This window comes from Nipponia nippon, unplaced genomic scaffold, assembly GCF_047370975.1.
Source record: "Nipponia nippon isolate SJK-2023a ecotype South Korea unplaced genomic scaffold, ASM4737097v1 scaffold_9, whole genome shotgun sequence".
NCBI classification, from domain to species: domain Eukaryota; kingdom Metazoa; phylum Chordata; class Aves; order Pelecaniformes; family Threskiornithidae; genus Nipponia; species Nipponia nippon.
In genome coordinates, this window is record NW_028262413.1 from 21,968,033 (window position 1) to 21,987,040 (window position 19,008).

Consider the following 19,008-nt stretch of genomic DNA (forward strand, 5'->3'; position numbering starts at 1 on the left):
AGAAGGTTCAGTATTAGTATATAAAAATGAAGGTCAATCATCAGAAAACAGCAGCATTATACAGCTGGGGGGGTGGGGCAGGACATGACACTAGAATAAAATAGAAACACCCAGACATCCAATAGGTTTCCAAGTCTCACTTCATGCAACCAGCACGTGAAAGATACTGAAGCTATACTTTCAGACTGTCCTGGTTTAGGTGACACTATTGGAAGTTAAAACATGATATTTAAGATCTCTTCTTACTAATATTGGCTTTGCTAAGGACACTGAATATAAAAATACCCTCTGTCCAGGTCTGTGTTCCTCAGCATGGATTAGAGCTGTCAATGATACACATTTATCAACAGCGATCTTTAAAAAAAATAAAAAAATAAAACCAACAACTTTCAAGTGGCTAGGGCTACACAATTTTGCTGCAGATTCTCTAGACAGGCTTCATTTTAAACTTTTAATACATCAAAGAGAAAATGTTTAGCTGCTTTCTTAGGATGAATAGATTCCAGTAACAATCTAGTTGTAGATATCTAGCCAGATATTGACTGCTACCAGATTAGATGAGATTTTTCGGCTGCTTGTTTGATATTTGTTCATGTACTTTATTCACTGAGTCAAAGGACATAGATCTGCTATGATCCACGTACTAGAAGGAATTAAAGTTGATAATAATATTAAATGTAACTTGATCACTTTCATTTTTACATGCTACTCCTGGAATTCACTACTCCATTTGTGGGCTTCCCCTCACCCTTCTTTTCAGTTAAGTAGCTACAGTTTCCATTTCTTGTTTTTCCTTTTCCTAAATTGTTTTCAGAATGTTCCTAAACAAACAGCACAGAAGCTACTGCATTCACTGGTTCTGCTGACAAGCAATGACCCTGCAACTGTATTCCTGTAAATTAAGGCTCTCTAGATTATGAACCACATCCAGACATTTTTTCTTCTTAAATAGTAAGTAGTGTTTCCCTAGCCAAGGTTATGTCAGTAGTTGGATGTCAGGGGATATTTAATAATTTTTCCTGATACTATTCCTGTAGCTTTCATATTAATCATACAGGCCAGCTATTAAGTTTGCCTTTCCCCAGAAGAAAGGGCCAAGCAAGGGTCAGGAAAGACCTGGTAAAGCTCACGGAAGCTGAAGTAGGGGACTGAAAAAGGAGAACATCACATCTTTGGCATAAAACAGGACGTATTGAAATGCACAGGAAAATACACTTTCTTATACTCTTCCTTTGCTTTCCATGCCAGCTTTCAACTATTGATTTATGTCTCCAGGATTACAAAACACGGTTGAATATGCATCAGTATTGGAACAATGAAAATTCAAATAAGCAGAATGTGATTTGATGTATACAAACTCCAGGGTAGAGATATCAAAGACATAGATGCTCTGTCTGGAAAAATAAGGCTCTCAGAGTCAATTCTCAGTCTACAAAAATTATGTTAAGAACCCAGAACAATGTCATGAATTAGTAGATACTGTGTAAGCCTGCAGAAGACTAATTCACTTAAGCTCTCAACATTATTTGTGAGTTCTAAAGAGAAGAAACAGAAAAGAGTGACATGCAGTGAAATCGGTACCATAAATACACTAGGGAAAAACAATTTTGAAGGGCCTTATGCATGAACAGTATGTGAAATCTGACAGCATTAATGATAAACTGTTTATAGATAAGAGCATACCCAGAGTAAGATTGCATGCCACAAATGGTAACCATTCTTTAAAGAAGAAAATATTACTAAAAATATCTTTCCCCTTCACTACTACTCACTAACTTTTAACTAGTTATTATACATTTTAGGAGAGTGTTTCAGCTCCTAACCACTCTGTACCAAACCGAAATTCACAGGACTGAATTCGGTTTTGGTGTTTCGCTTCTTGGGTATATACCTTACATAGTAAAGGTAACTGTCTTTTTTGAGCAAATATTTGACATTTTGCTGTATATTGCATATTATTAGTTACATGAACACTTCCTTAGACTAACATGTTTGTATTTTGGATTCAATTTCCATTTCTGACAGATGATTGCCACTGCTCCAAGAATATCCCTTTCAATCATCACTTTCTTAAGTTTAGTGGTTTTGTTTTTTCTATACTATGAACAATACCTAGCATATAGTTTTGAGTTCATATATTCTCAGCATCACATATGAACCATACAGTTAAAGTTGTATTTGTTGTCATCTAGGGAGATCAAATATAATAAGACTTTCTAAAAAAACACAGAGACAGGAACACATAGCAAATATCAAAACCAGAATGAAGTTTTCCCCAGGACAGACCCCTGTCCCAAGGAAAAGAACTTTGACGGTACTCAGGTTATGCTAATGACAGTGAGAACCTCCACAGGAGTATTTCTATGATCAATCTTCACTCAAGAACTGGCCCTTACAGTATGAGTCTAAGTTTTGAAACCAACCTCTTGTGTTTGGCAGTGCCCAAGAACAGAAACATAAGATAGGATGGAAGGATGCAAAGTCAATATCAGCTTAAGTTAAATAACTGAGTTGGATTAGATTTGTTTCAGAATTTTTCTTTTACAAGGTGTTTCTCCATATAGAAAAGTCATAAGCAAGTAGTAAATCATGCTTTTCATGCCAAATGGCTTCAAATCAGTATTCCTGTGGAGGCACAACTGAAGTAATAAACATCTCAAACTTTCAATTGCTTGAGAGTGAAGCTGGTTTTGTACCATGAAGTCATAAGCTTCCATATTTTACAGAAATAATTTGCTTTTGACAGGTTTTAATAGTTTCTTTAGTTCCCCTGCAGTGATGTGCATTCATTATAGTGTATAATTTACTTCTCAATTAAGTTGAAAAGTGACTGACCTCCCTGCCGTGCCACAGAAGTACACCAGTTAACTCTGGGACTAACTGAATTCCTCCCATGTATGAGCAGCACAACATGCTATTTTAAAGTGGAAAGAGTATCAGATTAGCAAAGGTACGCTACTATAGTATCCCAAACAGAACTGTCTACACAGGTTTGTTAATTTTTTTTAATGGCAAAGTTTTATATTAATGATATAACAGTACTTTTAAATGACCCCGAGAAATTTGTCAGTCATAAAATGAGCATATTTGCTCTTGCTGCACAAAATGAAAAGCTGAGTTTTCCTTCCCTGCTCCCCACCCCGAAATCTGACAGCAGCACACACACTTAGCATATACCCAAAGAATATCAGACCACAAAGCAAGAGGAAGATTAACAGTATTCTTAATTCAATGAAGAGAACAGCATACCAGTAAGGGGGAGGTGGGGGGGGGGGGGATGGTCAGAACACCAGAGGAGACAGTTATTTCTGAGAGACAAGCCTTTTCCCAAGCAGACGCAGTACAGCATCTTAATGAAGATTTGAGCTCAAACAGTGCAGTGGTGACTCAAATACTCAATTTCCTCATAGTGTTTGTTATAAAAAGGACTCAGGATGCACATATGTAAATAAGAAGGATAGCATGACTGTATATAATGATTTGTGTTATTCCTGCTAAAACTTTATTTCAGAAGGCTGTGGAGGTCTAAACTTTTCACTGGCAGGTAGCTGAAACTGTAGATAATTTGATTCCTACTAAAGCCAGGACCCCCAGCCAAATAAAAGCATAAAGATCAGCAATCAGAAAAATCTGCGTCGACAGCAGCATGTAGCCTGCCAATTTGATTGATGCATGTGGCTGTAGAAGCAACTGCTGTGATTCTATAAAAACTAAAACCTAAAAATATCAAGTATAATCAAGTCAAACATCATCTACAAGCCCCAAGCTGAACTTTCACTTATATTTTCAAATCTTTCAGCCTGCCCAAACATTTTCTTGCTCTTTGAATTATGCCTTACTTAAGGAAACTGGATGTAATGTTTCTTCAATTAAATAAAAGCAGAAGTATTTATTTGCAATCCTGACAGCCTGTACCCTAATATCCAGATATACAAATAAAAAATAGCAATAGCACAGTAGAATCACTGGACTGAAAAGAAAATATCCTTAGATAAGCAAGTTACAAATGCAGTATATCATACAGTTATAATCATAAATACTTTTTTTCCTCCTTGAAAGACTTCACAAAGTTACATAAAAACTTCAAGTTCCCTTCACAATAGGCTCTGGATTCTGTCTTTTTGTTGTTCATAAGGTCTGCTTGCTATCCTTAGAGCATCACCATCCAAGTTAGAGTAATAAGGATAAATTTGATGTCACAGACCAGACCACAGCTGAGCAATATAGCTCCTTTATAAAAGGGTAGAAGTGATGACCATGCTCTAGTCCCTCTGTAATACTACATTAAGTGGTCACTGCTCGAAGTGTGAGAGGACCATTCACAGTGTACTGCATGTTCCAAACAAATGGATAAATGAATTCAAGGAGCCTTCAGTTAAAGTAGCTTAAAATGACTTGTCATGTGCACTCCTAGAGATAATTGAATAAATATGTCTTACGAGTGTGGATACAACCACATTACTCCTTCTATTCTGCTTTGTTCTTGCTCTGAAATTATACAGCCTATTCACTATATTGTTTAGACAAGTGACTGAACCAGGAAGGGAAAAAGAAGTGCAGTAATTATAGCGTTAGACCATTCACTCTCTTTAGAAGTGAAAGTGTGGAAAAAGGCTTCAGAAACAGCCCGCTTGCCTTTACTTTCCCCAGGAACAGTACCTTTGCCAGTCACCACTGGCACACTAAAGGCCTGCACCATTTCCCATGGCATCCAGCTCCTGAAATCAGTATGCGCATCACCAGTCCAACAGCTCAGACTGCAATTTTCTCTCTGCATTCTAGTCTGTAAAGTAGATTTCAGCACATCTGCAATAGCGTCCATCTGCTACATTAGTTCTGGCCTCATTTTTCCCCAAGACAGCATTTACATCAAGAACCACTGAAAATTCTCTGCCACCAAATGCCTGCAATACAAGTTCATGCAAAACTAGACAGCCAGATGTCCAAATCTGTTGGTTAAGAGTTTCTTTACACAAAGGAAGAGTCATAATATAAACAAGGAATTAAAGTATTAATAAATCAGGCTGGGTTGTTTGTTCACATAATAAAAGATTCATTTGTAATTTTCACTGCCCTTAAAACAGGTACATGGGGGGAAGGGGACAATTTTGGAGGACTGACAAAATTTGACTGGTCAGACACTAAAGCTTCAGTTATGTAGTCTTTTCATTTCAGACTAACTAGAAGAGACAACTCAAGCATACATGGAATCCAGTCTTTTCTTTGATAGTGGTAGTCACTTTTCTGACAAAAAAGCTGGTCCTTCCTGGACTGAGACACTGGGTCATTTGAATGGGAACAGCAGCCAGGTTATCAAGTTTTTTCATTTACTATTTATCAAAAATATTCCTTGAATATTGGCATGCATTGCCTAGGGATTGTTTTCTTACAGAGAAATAAATAAGTCTTTGAGATGAAAATTAAGCAAACCTCTAGTGTGTTAATACTCTCAACACCTAAAGAATAATTAAAAAAAAGTATCACTAGAAACGAATAGGTTTGTTAAGTACAACATAGTCAACACAGGTCATCTGAAATCAAATCTTACCTTCTGCCTTGAACAAGATCAACAAGAATTTTGTTCTAGCCTAGCCTTTTCCTGTTGTAGCTGTAATTGCTTTAAAACCTATCATAAAAGACATGCCAGCGTATGTTTCTAGAGACTTACTCCCACTTAGTCAGGACTTAATAGGTTGCACCTGCACTAATGAGTCAGTAAGGCATCCACTTAGCATCTCCCAGTAGATTCTTGTTCCTTGTAAGAATTATCACTGCGATACAATAACAAACAAATCAGAGTTGCTGATTTTCTGTGTAGAAAAAACTCTTTACAGACACTAAAAACTAAAGAAGGCATTTCATGGTGAGGTCAGGGTTTAGAAATTCCAAAGAGCTATGAGCTATCCAAGATCTTAGGCTGATTGTTCTCTTTAAAATCTGTTCTGTATTAGTGAGCTTTGGCTCAGTGTAATGAGAGTTAAGCCATCCAAATACCAGAACACATTTATTCAGTATTATTACAGTTCCTATATTGGGAATCGAGTTACGGATAAGGAATTAAACCAGTAGCTCCTGAACAGGGGTACATATACCACAAACAGTCTACAGCCACTACAAAATGGTGTGTGCCTCAAGGAACAGCAAGAAGCTGCTATTGCAAATCACAGTGCTCTCATGATCACTGACTGCTGATGATATTTGGTACCATCACTACTAATGATGATGGTAGGAAGTTTAAGGAAAAAATTTGTAGATTACAATCTTCCCTAGAGCACAGAAGAGGTGATCAGTGAATTTCACAATATGGAGCAAGGCTTATTATTTTCTAGTTATCTTCCATTGGGCAAAGTTGTGTGGCAAAATGTGCTAATGCTAGCAAAGAGTGGCAATTGTGTAGCAGTTCAGTGTAAGCTTAGTGGGCAAGACTGTGAAATAAGGGCCAGTGCTCCAAATACAGAGCAGTATTAGAAGGCACTAACCAATAACATAACATTTCTGCAACTAAATGCAACTTCTCTGCATGCTATTTTGTGTACAGTCACCTTTACTTCTTAGGAGAAGCTTACTGCTTTCTCTTGTACCATTCTGTTGGCCTGTGTAGGAAAGGGAGTTGTAGGCCCTCTGCAATTTACTCCTTATCAAAAGAGCATGGACACTGATGGGTGCAAGCTACACAAAGACTCCCGTGTTTGAAGCCTTCTTCAGGCCCTTAGAAGGTTCAAGAAAGCCACCAGATTCTCTTTCCTGTACACAATGGTGTGGGATTGCAGTATGTCTGACATGCTGCTAACTGCCTATCATAACTTACTGTTAAGGAGAATTTTGCATGATCTGAAAGATCTCAGGCAGAAACAGCAGCAGCACATGGTGTCACATGCTGGGGAATGCAAACAGACAGTTGCAAGGACTAGATCATACAAAGGCAACATTGCATTTCTGCTCTATTCTAAGCATTTTGTGGCCAACTCAATCCCTTGGTTCCTCTTTTTAGTGGATTCAGAGGTACAATTTAGCTTCAAATAAAACTAGATAGGTAGGAAGTATGTGCCGCGTACACAACTTTCATGCTGAAGGTATGGAGACCCTCTTCCAGTTACCTCTTAGAGTGGCTTCTTTTCTCATCAACACACTCCAAAACATAAATTACCCAGAGCCTTACAATACTGTCTTTGGTGGGAGAATACTTACAACATCAGGGTTGTAAAAGATCATATGTGAAAACCACAGATTGTTCAACAGAGAAAATGTAGTGTTAGTGTAAAGCTTCAATATCCTCATCCAGCCTCAAGATCTACTCATTCTAGTCGAGGGCAAATGGTTCTTGCAAGCCTGTTGCAGCGATTAATACTGTAGATGTTTTTTACTGGGTATAGTCCCACTCCAGCCACATTAGACCCTATCATGTAAGTGGACTTATTACAATGGAAGATGTCAGGTCAAAGCCAGACTAAGTGGCTTGCACTGCATTAAAGTTTAAAAAAAATAAATTTCTAAATCAACATTGCTTGTCTAGGCTGTCTGAATGAATACAGACCTGAAGTCTAGACAGAAAAAAAAAAATAGTCAGGACACTGTTTGGAGAACAAAGAAGCCTTGGCTGGTTTTATATCTAACATTATTGTATGATGTTTAGCAGATCACTTTAACCTGTTACTCAATTTCACTTTAAAATTTAATAGTACATAGCCAGCTCTCTATAAAGCAGAGAAGATAAAATCCATCAGGGACTATGAACTGCTCAGATAACATTGTCATGAAAATTACATTATAAGACAGAATTATTGTAAATATGGAGTACCTGTTAGCATGTGTATTTTTAAAAGAGTAAATGCATTACCTTGAATTTTTCTTGTTCTTAGCATTCTCAAATGACTTGCATCTTCCAACATCATTCTTGGATTTTTATAGCCTGTATAAGCTCTTCCAAAACAGAAAAGTAATCAAGATTTGTCATTTAATAAAAGACATTCTAATAAAAGTGGAGCATGAGTTGAAGTACTAGACCTTCATGCCTTCTTTGGAGCAGAAGCGCTCCTAAATCCAGATCAAGCTTTGCAGGCTGCTTCCTAAATCCTACCCCATCTCACCACAGCAGTGCTAAAGAGAAAGTCTGGGAAGCAGTCAGTATCATTTACTGTATCCTGCTCTCTGTTTTATTCCATATGTGGTTCATAAATAACCGAGGAGAGCTGTCTAACCAGATGCTTTTCTTTGCTGTTATTCTTTTGTTGAAGACTCAGTTAAAGTTGCCTTCTCTCCCTTTACTTTGCCATAAATTTAAATGAAAATATGTGGGGGTGAAGATCAGTCACTTCTTTATAAAGTCCCTTAAGCAATTAACATCATCTTCTTTACTTGACCATGCCCCACATACTTAACTCCAGCAGGGAGGTTACGGGGTATAGCTGTGGAAAGAAAGACAATGACAGACTGAGATATAACCATCTCCCATCACCAGACACGTTGGTTTAAGATCCGTGGAGTAACTTCTGTTCTCGTTCTCAAACAGGAGATGCTTGAGGCCTCTCTGATCTTCTGACGTCTGTGACTAGCTGTCACTGAAGAACTATACATGACAGAACCTGAAGGCTGTACAGAATACAGAATTACAGAATACAGCTCTTGAGCTCATACTCCACAGCATATGTATTTCCTCTGCCTATGGATGCTACTGCTACCAAGCACACATCTTCTTTCATACCAGGCACTTGTAAGTAAAGCTTAAGGAAGAAAGAATTTGGCTGCTTGTAAGAAAGCACACAGACATTTTAGCTTCAACCCTGATTACTGGAATTAGAAAGAGATAAAGTTAGCATGAAATTAACATTGAGTAATCTATTGCATTGTATTGTTTTGACCATATTTAGAATAACAGGGATGAGAAATCCCATACATATCTCTCAGTTAGTTGTGTACATACTTTGACCTAATATGTCTACAGTCTCTATTTCCTTCCTCATTGCTTTAAGAGATTTACCAGAACATAATCTCAGACAAATACTATAAGAGAAAACTGGCAGAAAATATGTATCACCCTCACCGACATTTTTCTTGTATATCCTGGAGATAGAATTGGTCAATTGATCCTATGCTCCAGGATTTAAAATATTTTAATCATTTTTTGGACTTTAGATCAACTCATGAAGTTAGCAGTCGGGAAGCAGAAGATACCAAAGGCATGGAGAATTTCTAGATAATGGAATAGCCTATCTACTCAACTTTGAAAAGGTGCTTTTCTTACCTCTACATTCCCTCCCTTCCTTTCCCTTCTATCCTTTCCCCTTTTATTGCCAATATTTGAGTTACTATGCTTGGTTTAGAAAGTGGAAGAAATAACACATTTTATAATTAAGGTGTATGATCTCAATATATAAACTCTATGTTCACAAGTGAAGTATGCATCTATAGTTGCTTCCCGATGCAGATCAAGTCACCATAAAGCTACATACCACTATGTCTGCGCAAATGAAATCTGCCACTCTTTGATAACATCTGCAAAATAGTGTGTAGAAATGAATATGACTAGAAAACAAGCCTAATTGGGCAAATGTGGCCCACTGTAAAGTAGGTTTCGTATATGCCGTGGTGAGTGTTTAGTAGATTGTCCTTTTGGTTTTTTAACTGCAGTGCAGTGGAATTCCTAGGCACTCTAATAATGGCAATATAGAAGATGTTAAAGAATTTTCATTCTGAAGGCTCCACACACGGCTCATGCCAAAGTTCTAAGCAAATAAAGATAGGTCATTTATTAAAGATTAATTATAAAGATATTTTCTTAGGCATAAAGGAAAGGTTTGCTATGTGTTCAGTCTCAACTCCTTTTATTTTCAGTTTACTTTCTACTTTAATGCAGCAAACAGCAACAGCAAGCATGCAGGAATGACGTGGCTTCTCCAAGTTACTGGAGAACAGTTCTTGCATATGTCTCTTAGGCACCTGAATGACTCGTAAACTTCAGCCTAAAAGACCCTATATTTATATACATTTGAGAGGTTGCAAGATGCTTATTAACCCTGAAAAATCCTATTATTTTCCCTTAGCCTGGTTTTGTCTGGGGTAGAGTTAGTTATCCTCCTAGTAACTGGTATAGTGCGGTGTTTTGGATTTAGCATGAGAATAATGCGATAACACACTGATGCTTTAGTTGTAGTTATTGCTAAGTAGTCCTTATACTAAGTCAAGAACTTTTCAGCTTCCCATACTCTGACAGCGAGGAGGTGCACAAGAAGCTTTGAGGGAGTATAGCCAGGACAGCTGACCCAAACTGGCCAAAGGGCTATTCCACACCATATGATGTCATGCTCAGTATATAAGCTGCGGGGAGTTGGCTGGCGGGCAGTGATCGCTGCTCGGGGACTGGCTGGGTGTTGGTCAGTGGGTGGTGAGCGGTTGCATCACTTGTTTTTCCTGGGTTTTGTTCCTCTGTCTCTCTTTTGTTGTTTTCCTTTGCATTACAATTTTATTATTATTTATTTTATTTTATTTTATTTTATTTTATTTTATTTTATTTTATTTTATTTTATTTTATTTTATTTTAATTATTAAACTATTCTTATCTCAACCCACAAGCTTTCTCACTTTTACCCTTCTGATTCTCTCCCCCCTCCCACTGAGGGGGAGTGAGCAAGCAGCTGTGTGGCGCTCAGTTGCCGGCTGGGGTTAAACCATGACACCCTGAGCTTTTATTAGTTTGCATTTGAAATAAAATAGGGCTGCCATCTTTAAATGTTTGAAATCTGTGTCAGCCTAAACTGGGTAGGAAGAGATTACTCATTACCTATAATTTGAACGACTTCCTACTAGTGAAAACATAGGCACTGGCTGCAACCTGAGGAGTTATTTGAGACTCTGTATCAGCTAAAGGTGTATAATGGCTGGGGTCTTTTTATTGTTTGGAATACCTTGTCGCGTGACACCATATGATACCCCTGCCGAGGTGAGCAGCTCTGGTGCCAGCACGATTGGCAGCGGAGCGCTCTAGCATAGTGCGCAGGGGGATTTCCCGAACGAGTGGAACCTCAGGGGAGCAGAGGGACCCGCCAGGAGCCCACAGCTCATGCTACAACGGCTGACGAGACCTGGGCATGTCCAGGAACAACGGTGGCCAAGCCTCCTCTGTGTATAAAATAAGCCCTTAGGGAGTGCGAGCGACCATGAGCACTGCCAACAGGGCATGGTGCATCAGCAAAGGCGTAGCATGGCAGTTTGCGTGACAGTTTGCGTAGCAGTTTGCGTGGAAGGGTGTGCAGAAAGGGTGCTGAAGCTCTGCCAGCTTGACCAGGGAGCAATGGTATCCACCCGGCAGAAAGCCACGGCCTTTCTAAGTTCTGCACCCACCACAACTGATGCAGCTTCCCAGACAGAGTTCTGGCAGGAACACGCTGCCACCCAGGTGTCAGGCTGCAGGGTGTGCCCTGCTCTTATGCCAGTATCACATGGCAGCAGCGAGCACACCTGTGGGAGGTGCGCCCAGGTAAAGGAACTCCTCCGCTTAGTGACAGAGCTCCAGGAGGAGGTGAGGAGGATGAGGAGTATCAGGGAGTGCGAGAGAGAGAGACTACTGGAATTGCACCCTGCCTTCCCTGAGACAGGCCCAACAGGCAGACAGGACGCATGATACAGAGGATTCCCTATTCTCTCTCCGCCTGGCTGAACACATTGACTTAAGGGTTAGGGGGCAATGGCAACAAGCTCCTGCCCGGCACAGCAGGCGCATCTCCTCTGTGACTGCCCCACCGTCCCAGGTGCCCTTGCATAACAGGTATGAGGCTCTGCAAGTGGAACCAAACCGTAATGAGGATGACGGTTCACCTAGCTTGGAGGTGTCGCTGAGGTTAAGTCAGCCTATGCCCTGCATGAAAACTGCTTCCATAAAGAAAAAAAGACAGATCGTTGTCATAGGAGACTCCCTTCTGAAGGGAACAGAAGACCCAATATGCAGACCGGACCCACTTCTTAGGGAAGTCTGCTGCCTCCCTGGGGCCCGGGTAAAAGATGTGAAGAGAAAGCTTCCTACCCTGGTACGGCCCTCAGATTGTTATCCATTATTGACTTTTTCAGTTAGGCAGTGATGATGTTGCAACCAGAAGTCCGAGGGCAAACAAGAGACTTCAGGGCCTTGGGATGACTGGTTACGGGATCCTTCCAGTTGCAGGGAATGATGAGGGAAGAAACAGGAAGAGCCAGCAGATCAATACCTGGCTCCGAGCCTGGTGTCACTGGCAGAATTCGGGGTTTTTTGATCATGGGTCAGTCTACACAACACCAGGCCTGCTGGCGACAGATGCGGTACACCTGTCTCAAAGGGGAAAAAGGATCTCTGCACAGGAGTTAGCAGGGCTCATTGAAAGTGCTTTAAACTAGATTTGAAGGGGGAAAAGGATAAAACCAGGCTTGTTAGCCATAAGCCTCAGGGCAGCAGGCCAATGTTTGAGGGTCGGTGTGCTAGCGAGGTCCTTTGATCTGCCATCTCAGTGGAGGTAGGTGATGGAGATCCATGTGGCAGCAAAGACAGAAGGGCTATGGATGTGTTAGAAACCATGGAAGTGTCTGAGAATGGTCACGTAGGAATTAGGGCTTCTTCCTAGATCAATAGCCCAATGAAGCGCATCTACAAAAATGCATGCAGCATGGGCAACAAACAGGAGGAGCTGGGAGCCACTGTGCAGCAGGAAAACTATGATATAGTTGCCATCACGGAAACAAGGTGGGATGACTTGCACAACTGGAATGCTGCAATAGATGGCTATAAACTCTTCAGAAAGGATAGGCAGGGAAGGAGAGGTGGTGGGGTAGCCCTGTACGTTAGGGAGTGTTTTGATTGTCTGCAGCTTAACGATGGTGATGATAGGGTTGAGTGTTTATTGGTAAGAATCAGGGAGAAGGCCAACAAGGCAGATATCATGATGGGAGTCTGTTATAGACCACTCAACTAGGATGAAGAGGCAGACGAAATATTCTATAAGCAGCTGGGAAAAGTCTCATAATCACTAGACCTTGTTGTCATGGGGGACTTCAACTTACCAGTTGTCTGCTGGAAATACAATACAGCAGAAAGGAAACAGTCTAGGAGGTTCCTGGAGTGTGTGGAACATAACTTCCTAACACAGCTGGTGAGAGAACCAACTAGGGAAGGCGCCCCACTGGACCTGTTGTTTGCAAACAGAGAAGGACCGGTGGGTGATGAGACGGTTGGAGGCCATCTTGGGCATAGTGATCAAGAAATGAGAAAGTTTTCGATTCTTGGAGAAGTAAGGAGGGGGGTCAGCAGAACTGCCACCTTGGACTTCTGGAGGGCAGATTTTGGCCTGTTTAGGAGACTGGTTGACAAGAGTCCCTTGGGAGGCAGTCCTGCAGGGCAAAGGAGTCAGGAAGGCTGGATGTTCTTCAAGAAGAAAATCTTAAAGGTGCAGGATCAGGCTGTCTCCATGTGCTGAAAGATGAGCCGGTGGGGAAGAAGACCAGCCTGGCTGAACAGAGAGCTTTGGCTGGAAATCAGGAAAAAAAAGAGAGTTTATGACCTTGGAAAGAAGGGGCAGGCAACTCAGGAGGACTACAAGGATGTCATGAGGTTATGCAGGGAGAAAATTAGAAGGGCCAAAGCCCAACTAGAGCTTAATCTGGCAGTGTGCCCAGGTAGCCAAGACGGCCAACAGTATCCTGGCTTGTATCAGGAATAGTGTGGCCAGTAGGACTAGGGAAGTGATCGTCCCCCTGTACTCGGCACTGGTGAGATCTCACCTCAAATACTGTGTTCAGTTTGGGGCCCCTCACTACAAGAAGGACATCGAGGTGCTGGAGCGTGTCCAAAGAAGAGCAACCAAGCTGGTGAAGGGTCTAGAGAACAAGTCTTATGAGGAGCGGCTGAGGGAACTGGGGCTAATTAGCCTGGAGAAGAGGAGGCTGAGGGGAGACCTTATTGCTCTCTACAACTACCTGAAAGGAGGTTGTAGTGAGATGGGTGTTGGTCTCTTCTCTCAAGTAACAAGTGATAGGACAAGAGGCCCTGAGTTGTGCCAGGAGATGTTTAGACTGGATGTTAGGAAAAATTTCTTCACTGAAAGGGTAGTCAGGCACTGGAACAGGCTGCCCAGGGAAGTGGTTGAGTCCCCATCCCTGGAGGTATTTCAAAGATGCATAGATGTGGTGCTTAGGGACATGGTTTCATGGTGGCCTTGGCAATGTTAGGTTAATGGTTGGACTCGATGATCTTAAAGGTCTTTTCCAACCTAAATAATTCTATGATTACTGGTGGATAATTAAATCCAACTGCTGTATTCTATTAGATGTAGTTTGTGAATAATCACTGGTTTGTTTAAAACTATTTAGTACAAAACACGTTAATTTGCTTTTTATTAACATATTTTAAATTGGTTTGCCAATATATAGTTTATGTTATAGTTCATGATCAGCTATTTAATGAGATATAAGAAATTCAAACAGTGAGGACTGAAATCTCTTCTCCAGGTTCTGGGGTCAGAATTATATGAAGCCCCATGAAACACCTCTGCAAACCATTTTGGATTGGCTCATGGAGCTTGCATCAGTACTCTTCATAGAACATATCTTAAATTACCCATGTGTAAAATGTTGTAAAAATTAATCATTTAGGAAAGTCCTAAAAGGGACAGTGCTAAGCTGAAGAACAGATTAGTTTTATTATTTTATTTTAGTACTACAGTGATTGAGCATATTTCTTTTCTTTTCTATAGTTCTGGAAATAAAAATCACAAAGCAATCCAACACGTTTTCATCCAGGAGCGTAAAGCAAGACTGAATTTCCAAGGCCTGGACATCTCTGATTTTCATTCTGTGTGCAAAAGATGTCAAAAAACACAACAGAGAACTTGACTAACCCTCACTCAGCTCTTCTAGGTCTGTTCCTGGGAAGCATTTCACTGATCACTATTGTCATGAATATATTAGTACTATGTGCCGTGAAAACTGAAAAGAAGCTGCAAACAGTTGGCAATTTATACATTGTCAGCCTCTCTATTGCAGATCTTATAGTTGGTGCAGCTGTTATGCCCCTGAATATTGTTTATCTCCTAAGCCCTGTGTGGACTCTAGGCTTACCAGCCTGTTTGTTCTGGCTGTCAATGGATTATGTGGCCAGTACTGCATCCATTTTCAATCTCTTCATATTGTGCATTGACCGTTATCGTTCAGTTCAGCAACCACTGAAATATCTCAAGTATAGAACAAAAATGAGAGCATCACTAATGATTTTGGGGGTTTGGTTGCTCTCTTTCATGTGGGTCATTCCAATCCTAGGATGGCATGTTTTTGCTAATAATGGGAAAAGGAAGGTAGAGGCAAACAAGTGTGAAACTGAATTCTCTAAAGTCACCTGGTTTAAAGTGTTCACAGCCATTGTCAATTTCTACCTACCCTCTATCTTGATGTTATGGTTCTACTATAAAATATTCAGAGCTGTTCGAAAACACTGTCAGCACCGAGAGCTCATCGATGGATCACATCGGTCTTTCTCAGAAAAAAAACCCATGCATCATAATAAGATGAAGGATGAGCAAAATATTTGCCTCCAAAAGCAAATCTTAGATGAGAACACCCCTCCAAAGGACAAGCAAAGCTCCCCTCAGCCTGAAAATATGGAAGCAGAGCTTCATTTCAGTAATCCCGACAAGTCTTCAAAGGCATTCGTTAGCAAAAGTAACAGGAAAGTCCGTAAATGGAGCTGTTTTCCTCTCACCACTGCCCAGTCTGAGCCAGGCCTGGATAAAGCAGGAAAGAAGTGTGTGTGTGTCACAAAAGACAACAAAAATGAAGAGGAGCCTTGCTCACAAGACAGTGACTTAAGTGATGCATCAGACAACCATACTTTCACAGATGAGGTACCCTGCGAAGAGCACCCCAGTCATAACCCTGAAAGAGGCTGCAGTCCTCAGGAAAAGCCTGAGAACAGTGGACTGTCTTACCTGAGGAAAACCTGGCAAAGCCTGCATACTCATTCCAAAAGGCACATTCAAAGACTGCATGGGAACAGGGAGAAGAAAGCAGCTAAGCAGTTAGGGGCCATAATGGCAACTTTTATGCTCTGCTGGATTCCCTATTTTGTATTATTTATGGTAATAGCTTTCCATGGCCATGAACAATTTTCAAAATTACATATGTTCACTATATGGCTTGGCTATGTGAACTCCACCTTAAATCCATTCCTGTATCCTCTTTGTAACCAGAATTTCAAGAAGACATTCAAAAAGATTCTTCACATCCACTGATATTGGTCTGACTTTTTTGAGCTAAAAAGCAGCTCAAGAGTTCAACCAAACAAAATCTTCCTGTTTCAAAGACAAACACCATGGATAAAGACTTTGAAAAACTGTAATTTATAAACAAGTGTTAGTAAAAGTGGGAAACGTGCATTTAACAGCTTGAACACATTTGAAGAACTAATTCAGATCAGGAATCTGAAAAACTCAGCGGCAATCTCAGAACTGTTACACTATTGTACACATTTTCCAATTTGAGATTACGTCTTTCATTGTGTAGATCAAAATCTGGAGATACAAATAGAGATCTTCAGTGATTATAAACTATTCAGCTACAGAAAAGGAAGAAATAGAATACGGTTTCTGTGATTGGTGAAATATATTTTTCTCTTTCAACTTACTCCACGGGAACACATTGCTTGTGAAGGGAGTTCTGCAAGAGGAGGTACTTTGCATAGTCCAAGAAAGAAGCTTCAACTGTTTAAAAAAATCTACCCCATTTATTTATAGCTTCCCTCAAATCATAAACTTTTTTGAAATGTCAACTCATATTGTAACCTGCTGTATCTCTTTGATATCATGCTCGCTTCATTTATACCTGTACATGTTAACTTTACTGAAAAAAATAGTATTTTTATGTCCTAGAAATTTTGCTAAGACTTTCCATACTCAACATACTATCACTATCTATTCAAGAAGGGTATGCTGTTGTTTCTAGACTTACAGAATATAGGTCATTATAGACTATACAGACATATTTTCTTCTTCCTACAAGTTGGCAAATAACCTAAGCGTGCCGTGGCAATACTAATCCATGTATCTTGTAGTAGGCAAACTCTTCCTACTATAATGAGGCTAACTCATAAGCAACAACTCAAGCTTGCAAAACAGAAAATAAAATTCATGAAATATGTTTACCTTTTCTATCCTTTAATTGCATTTCATAAATCATGCTGTAAATGCTGTAAAATATTTCAGGAAAAACACACAATAATAGAATACTTTAGGTTGGAAGGAATCTCAGGAAGACATCTAAGTACAACCTACAACTCAAAGCTGGGTTGGCTTTGACATTACATCATGTTGCTCAGGGCCTCGTCCACAACTTGAATGACAAGCATCTGTAAAAACAGCTTCATCTGGAAAAGCTGGGAGGCAGCCTTGACAGAGAAGTTTGCAGCTAAGGTTCACTCTACCAACTGAGCATTCACTTGCTCAGCCATTGATTTAACTGTTTCTAAGTACTAATTCTTGAAAACAGACATGCCCTGTTATACAGCAGGAATCAGTCCCCTCTTCCTAAGTGCAGTCAGGTACAGATTTGCTCCCAAAGGAAGAAAACATAGCTCCTCAGCAAAAAAGTACATAGTGGCATATATTGCATGAGCTAAGTTATGAGAAGCTTAAAATTTCACAGAACAATTACACTAAAATAAAAAAAAGAGTATACAGATTGAGGAGCGGGGAGGAGAACTGAGGCAGGGGAGATCTCAGGCCCTTTATTAGCTGAATATCTCAAGACCACCTTGTTTATGGCACACCAGTAAAGCATTCATTCCTATTCTTCTGAAACGTTTTGAGAGAAACATTTTGAGCAAACACTGTGGAGTATGTTAGTTTTCAGAAGAAATCCCAGAACCAGATAACTTCAACAGCTAAATTCATATATGCATGTAATGGTGAGTTTTTGTAAGTTTTTCTATACATTTTGGGAAGGATGATTACAGAGGCATCCTGAAGGTTCAACGTAAAAAGAATGTCCTCCCATTCATTTTGTTGCGCTGATGAATTTACCACTTCCTGAATGTCTTCTTGCTTCTGAAATTGCTCAGTTAGCTTAATAACAAAGTTCTGATGGAACCGGAACTCCGTCAACTGAGTATTGTCAAGAGTTTGGTGGGATGAGTTGAAGGGATGTTCTGTGTAATATCTTTACTACATCAGAAGTGAAAAATGGTACTTTAATGGTTGGAGGAGAAATTCTGAATTCTATGTTCTTAATTAATGATTTCGAGCTACTTACAGTCCCTCTGGGCCACATTTGCCTATTTCATAAAGTGAATATGACAAGACTTACAGTAACAACGCAACACTTAAGATGTCTGCATGATGCTCATAAATTTTGGATATAATATACTAACTAAATGCAAAGTATTACTATGCTCTGTCAGTTTTATTTCTCTGAATTAAACACTTGAATGTCAATAGTTGTATTTAAAGTATTCAATATTAAATGAAGCCCTAATATCTCCGCATTTTAATAAATTGGAAAAATGTGTTAAAGGAATAAACTTAAATTCAGTCTATTTCAATGTATCATACAAGGTTCAGAGATTAGTTGACTTTGGTCTCAAGTAGCATGCAGGAAAAACTGCAATTAGGGAACTCAAATCTAGGAGAAAAAAAGGCAAAATACAGAGACAGAATATAGAAGCAGCAAAATTTATTCCAGAATTCAGACAACTTTTTCACTGCGGGAGCAGTATCTGCACAAGTAGTAAAATACGCTTTCTTTTGGACTACAAAGCAGCATCTTTTGAAACATATGTTCTAATCCAATGGCCTTTCACAAACAATTGCTCAGATTCACAGCCTTTATGATCTTTCCTATCCCTGAGGAAATAAAAAAGCACACTAAGTCAGCTACAGTTATTAGTGTACACTGCTGAAACATGCTCACCCAAGGACTACTTAGAGCTATCAAGAAGTTTATCCTCTTGATCATGACAGTTGCCTTTTCTGACTTTAAAATGTATTAATACATGAAACAGCAACC

At 39.9% G+C, this 19,008-nt stretch overlaps 1 protein-coding gene and 1 long non-coding RNA gene across 3 annotated transcripts in view; one reads left to right on the forward strand and one right to left on the reverse strand.

The window, feature by feature from the left end:
* Positions 1-5,626, reverse strand: part of LOC148050176 (uncharacterized) — a 53,051-nt gene extending 47,425 nt beyond the window's left edge. Inside the window, exon 1 of the long non-coding RNA XR_015701362.1 lies at positions 5,549-5,626. This is a non-coding gene — a long non-coding RNA (uncharacterized LOC148050176). The remainder of the gene's footprint in view (positions 1-5,548) is intronic.
* Positions 935-17,315, forward strand: HRH1 (histamine receptor H1). Of its 2 annotated transcripts, XM_087744089.1 has the most exons (4): positions 935-951; positions 8,510-8,710; positions 9,133-9,228; positions 14,712-17,315. In XM_087744089.1, the coding sequence occupies exon 4, from the start codon at positions 14,823-14,825 to the stop codon at positions 16,239-16,241; it is 1,419 nt and encodes a 472-aa protein (XP_087600215.1). In that variant the 5' UTR covers positions 935-951; positions 8,510-8,710; positions 9,133-9,228; positions 14,712-14,822; the 3' UTR covers positions 16,242-17,315. The 2 variants fall into 2 exon arrangements, with proteins under 2 accessions (XP_087600215.1, XP_009474982.1); XM_009476707.2 differs by lacking the exon at positions 9,133-9,228.
* The last annotated feature ends 1,693 nt before the right edge of the window (positions 17,316-19,008 follow it).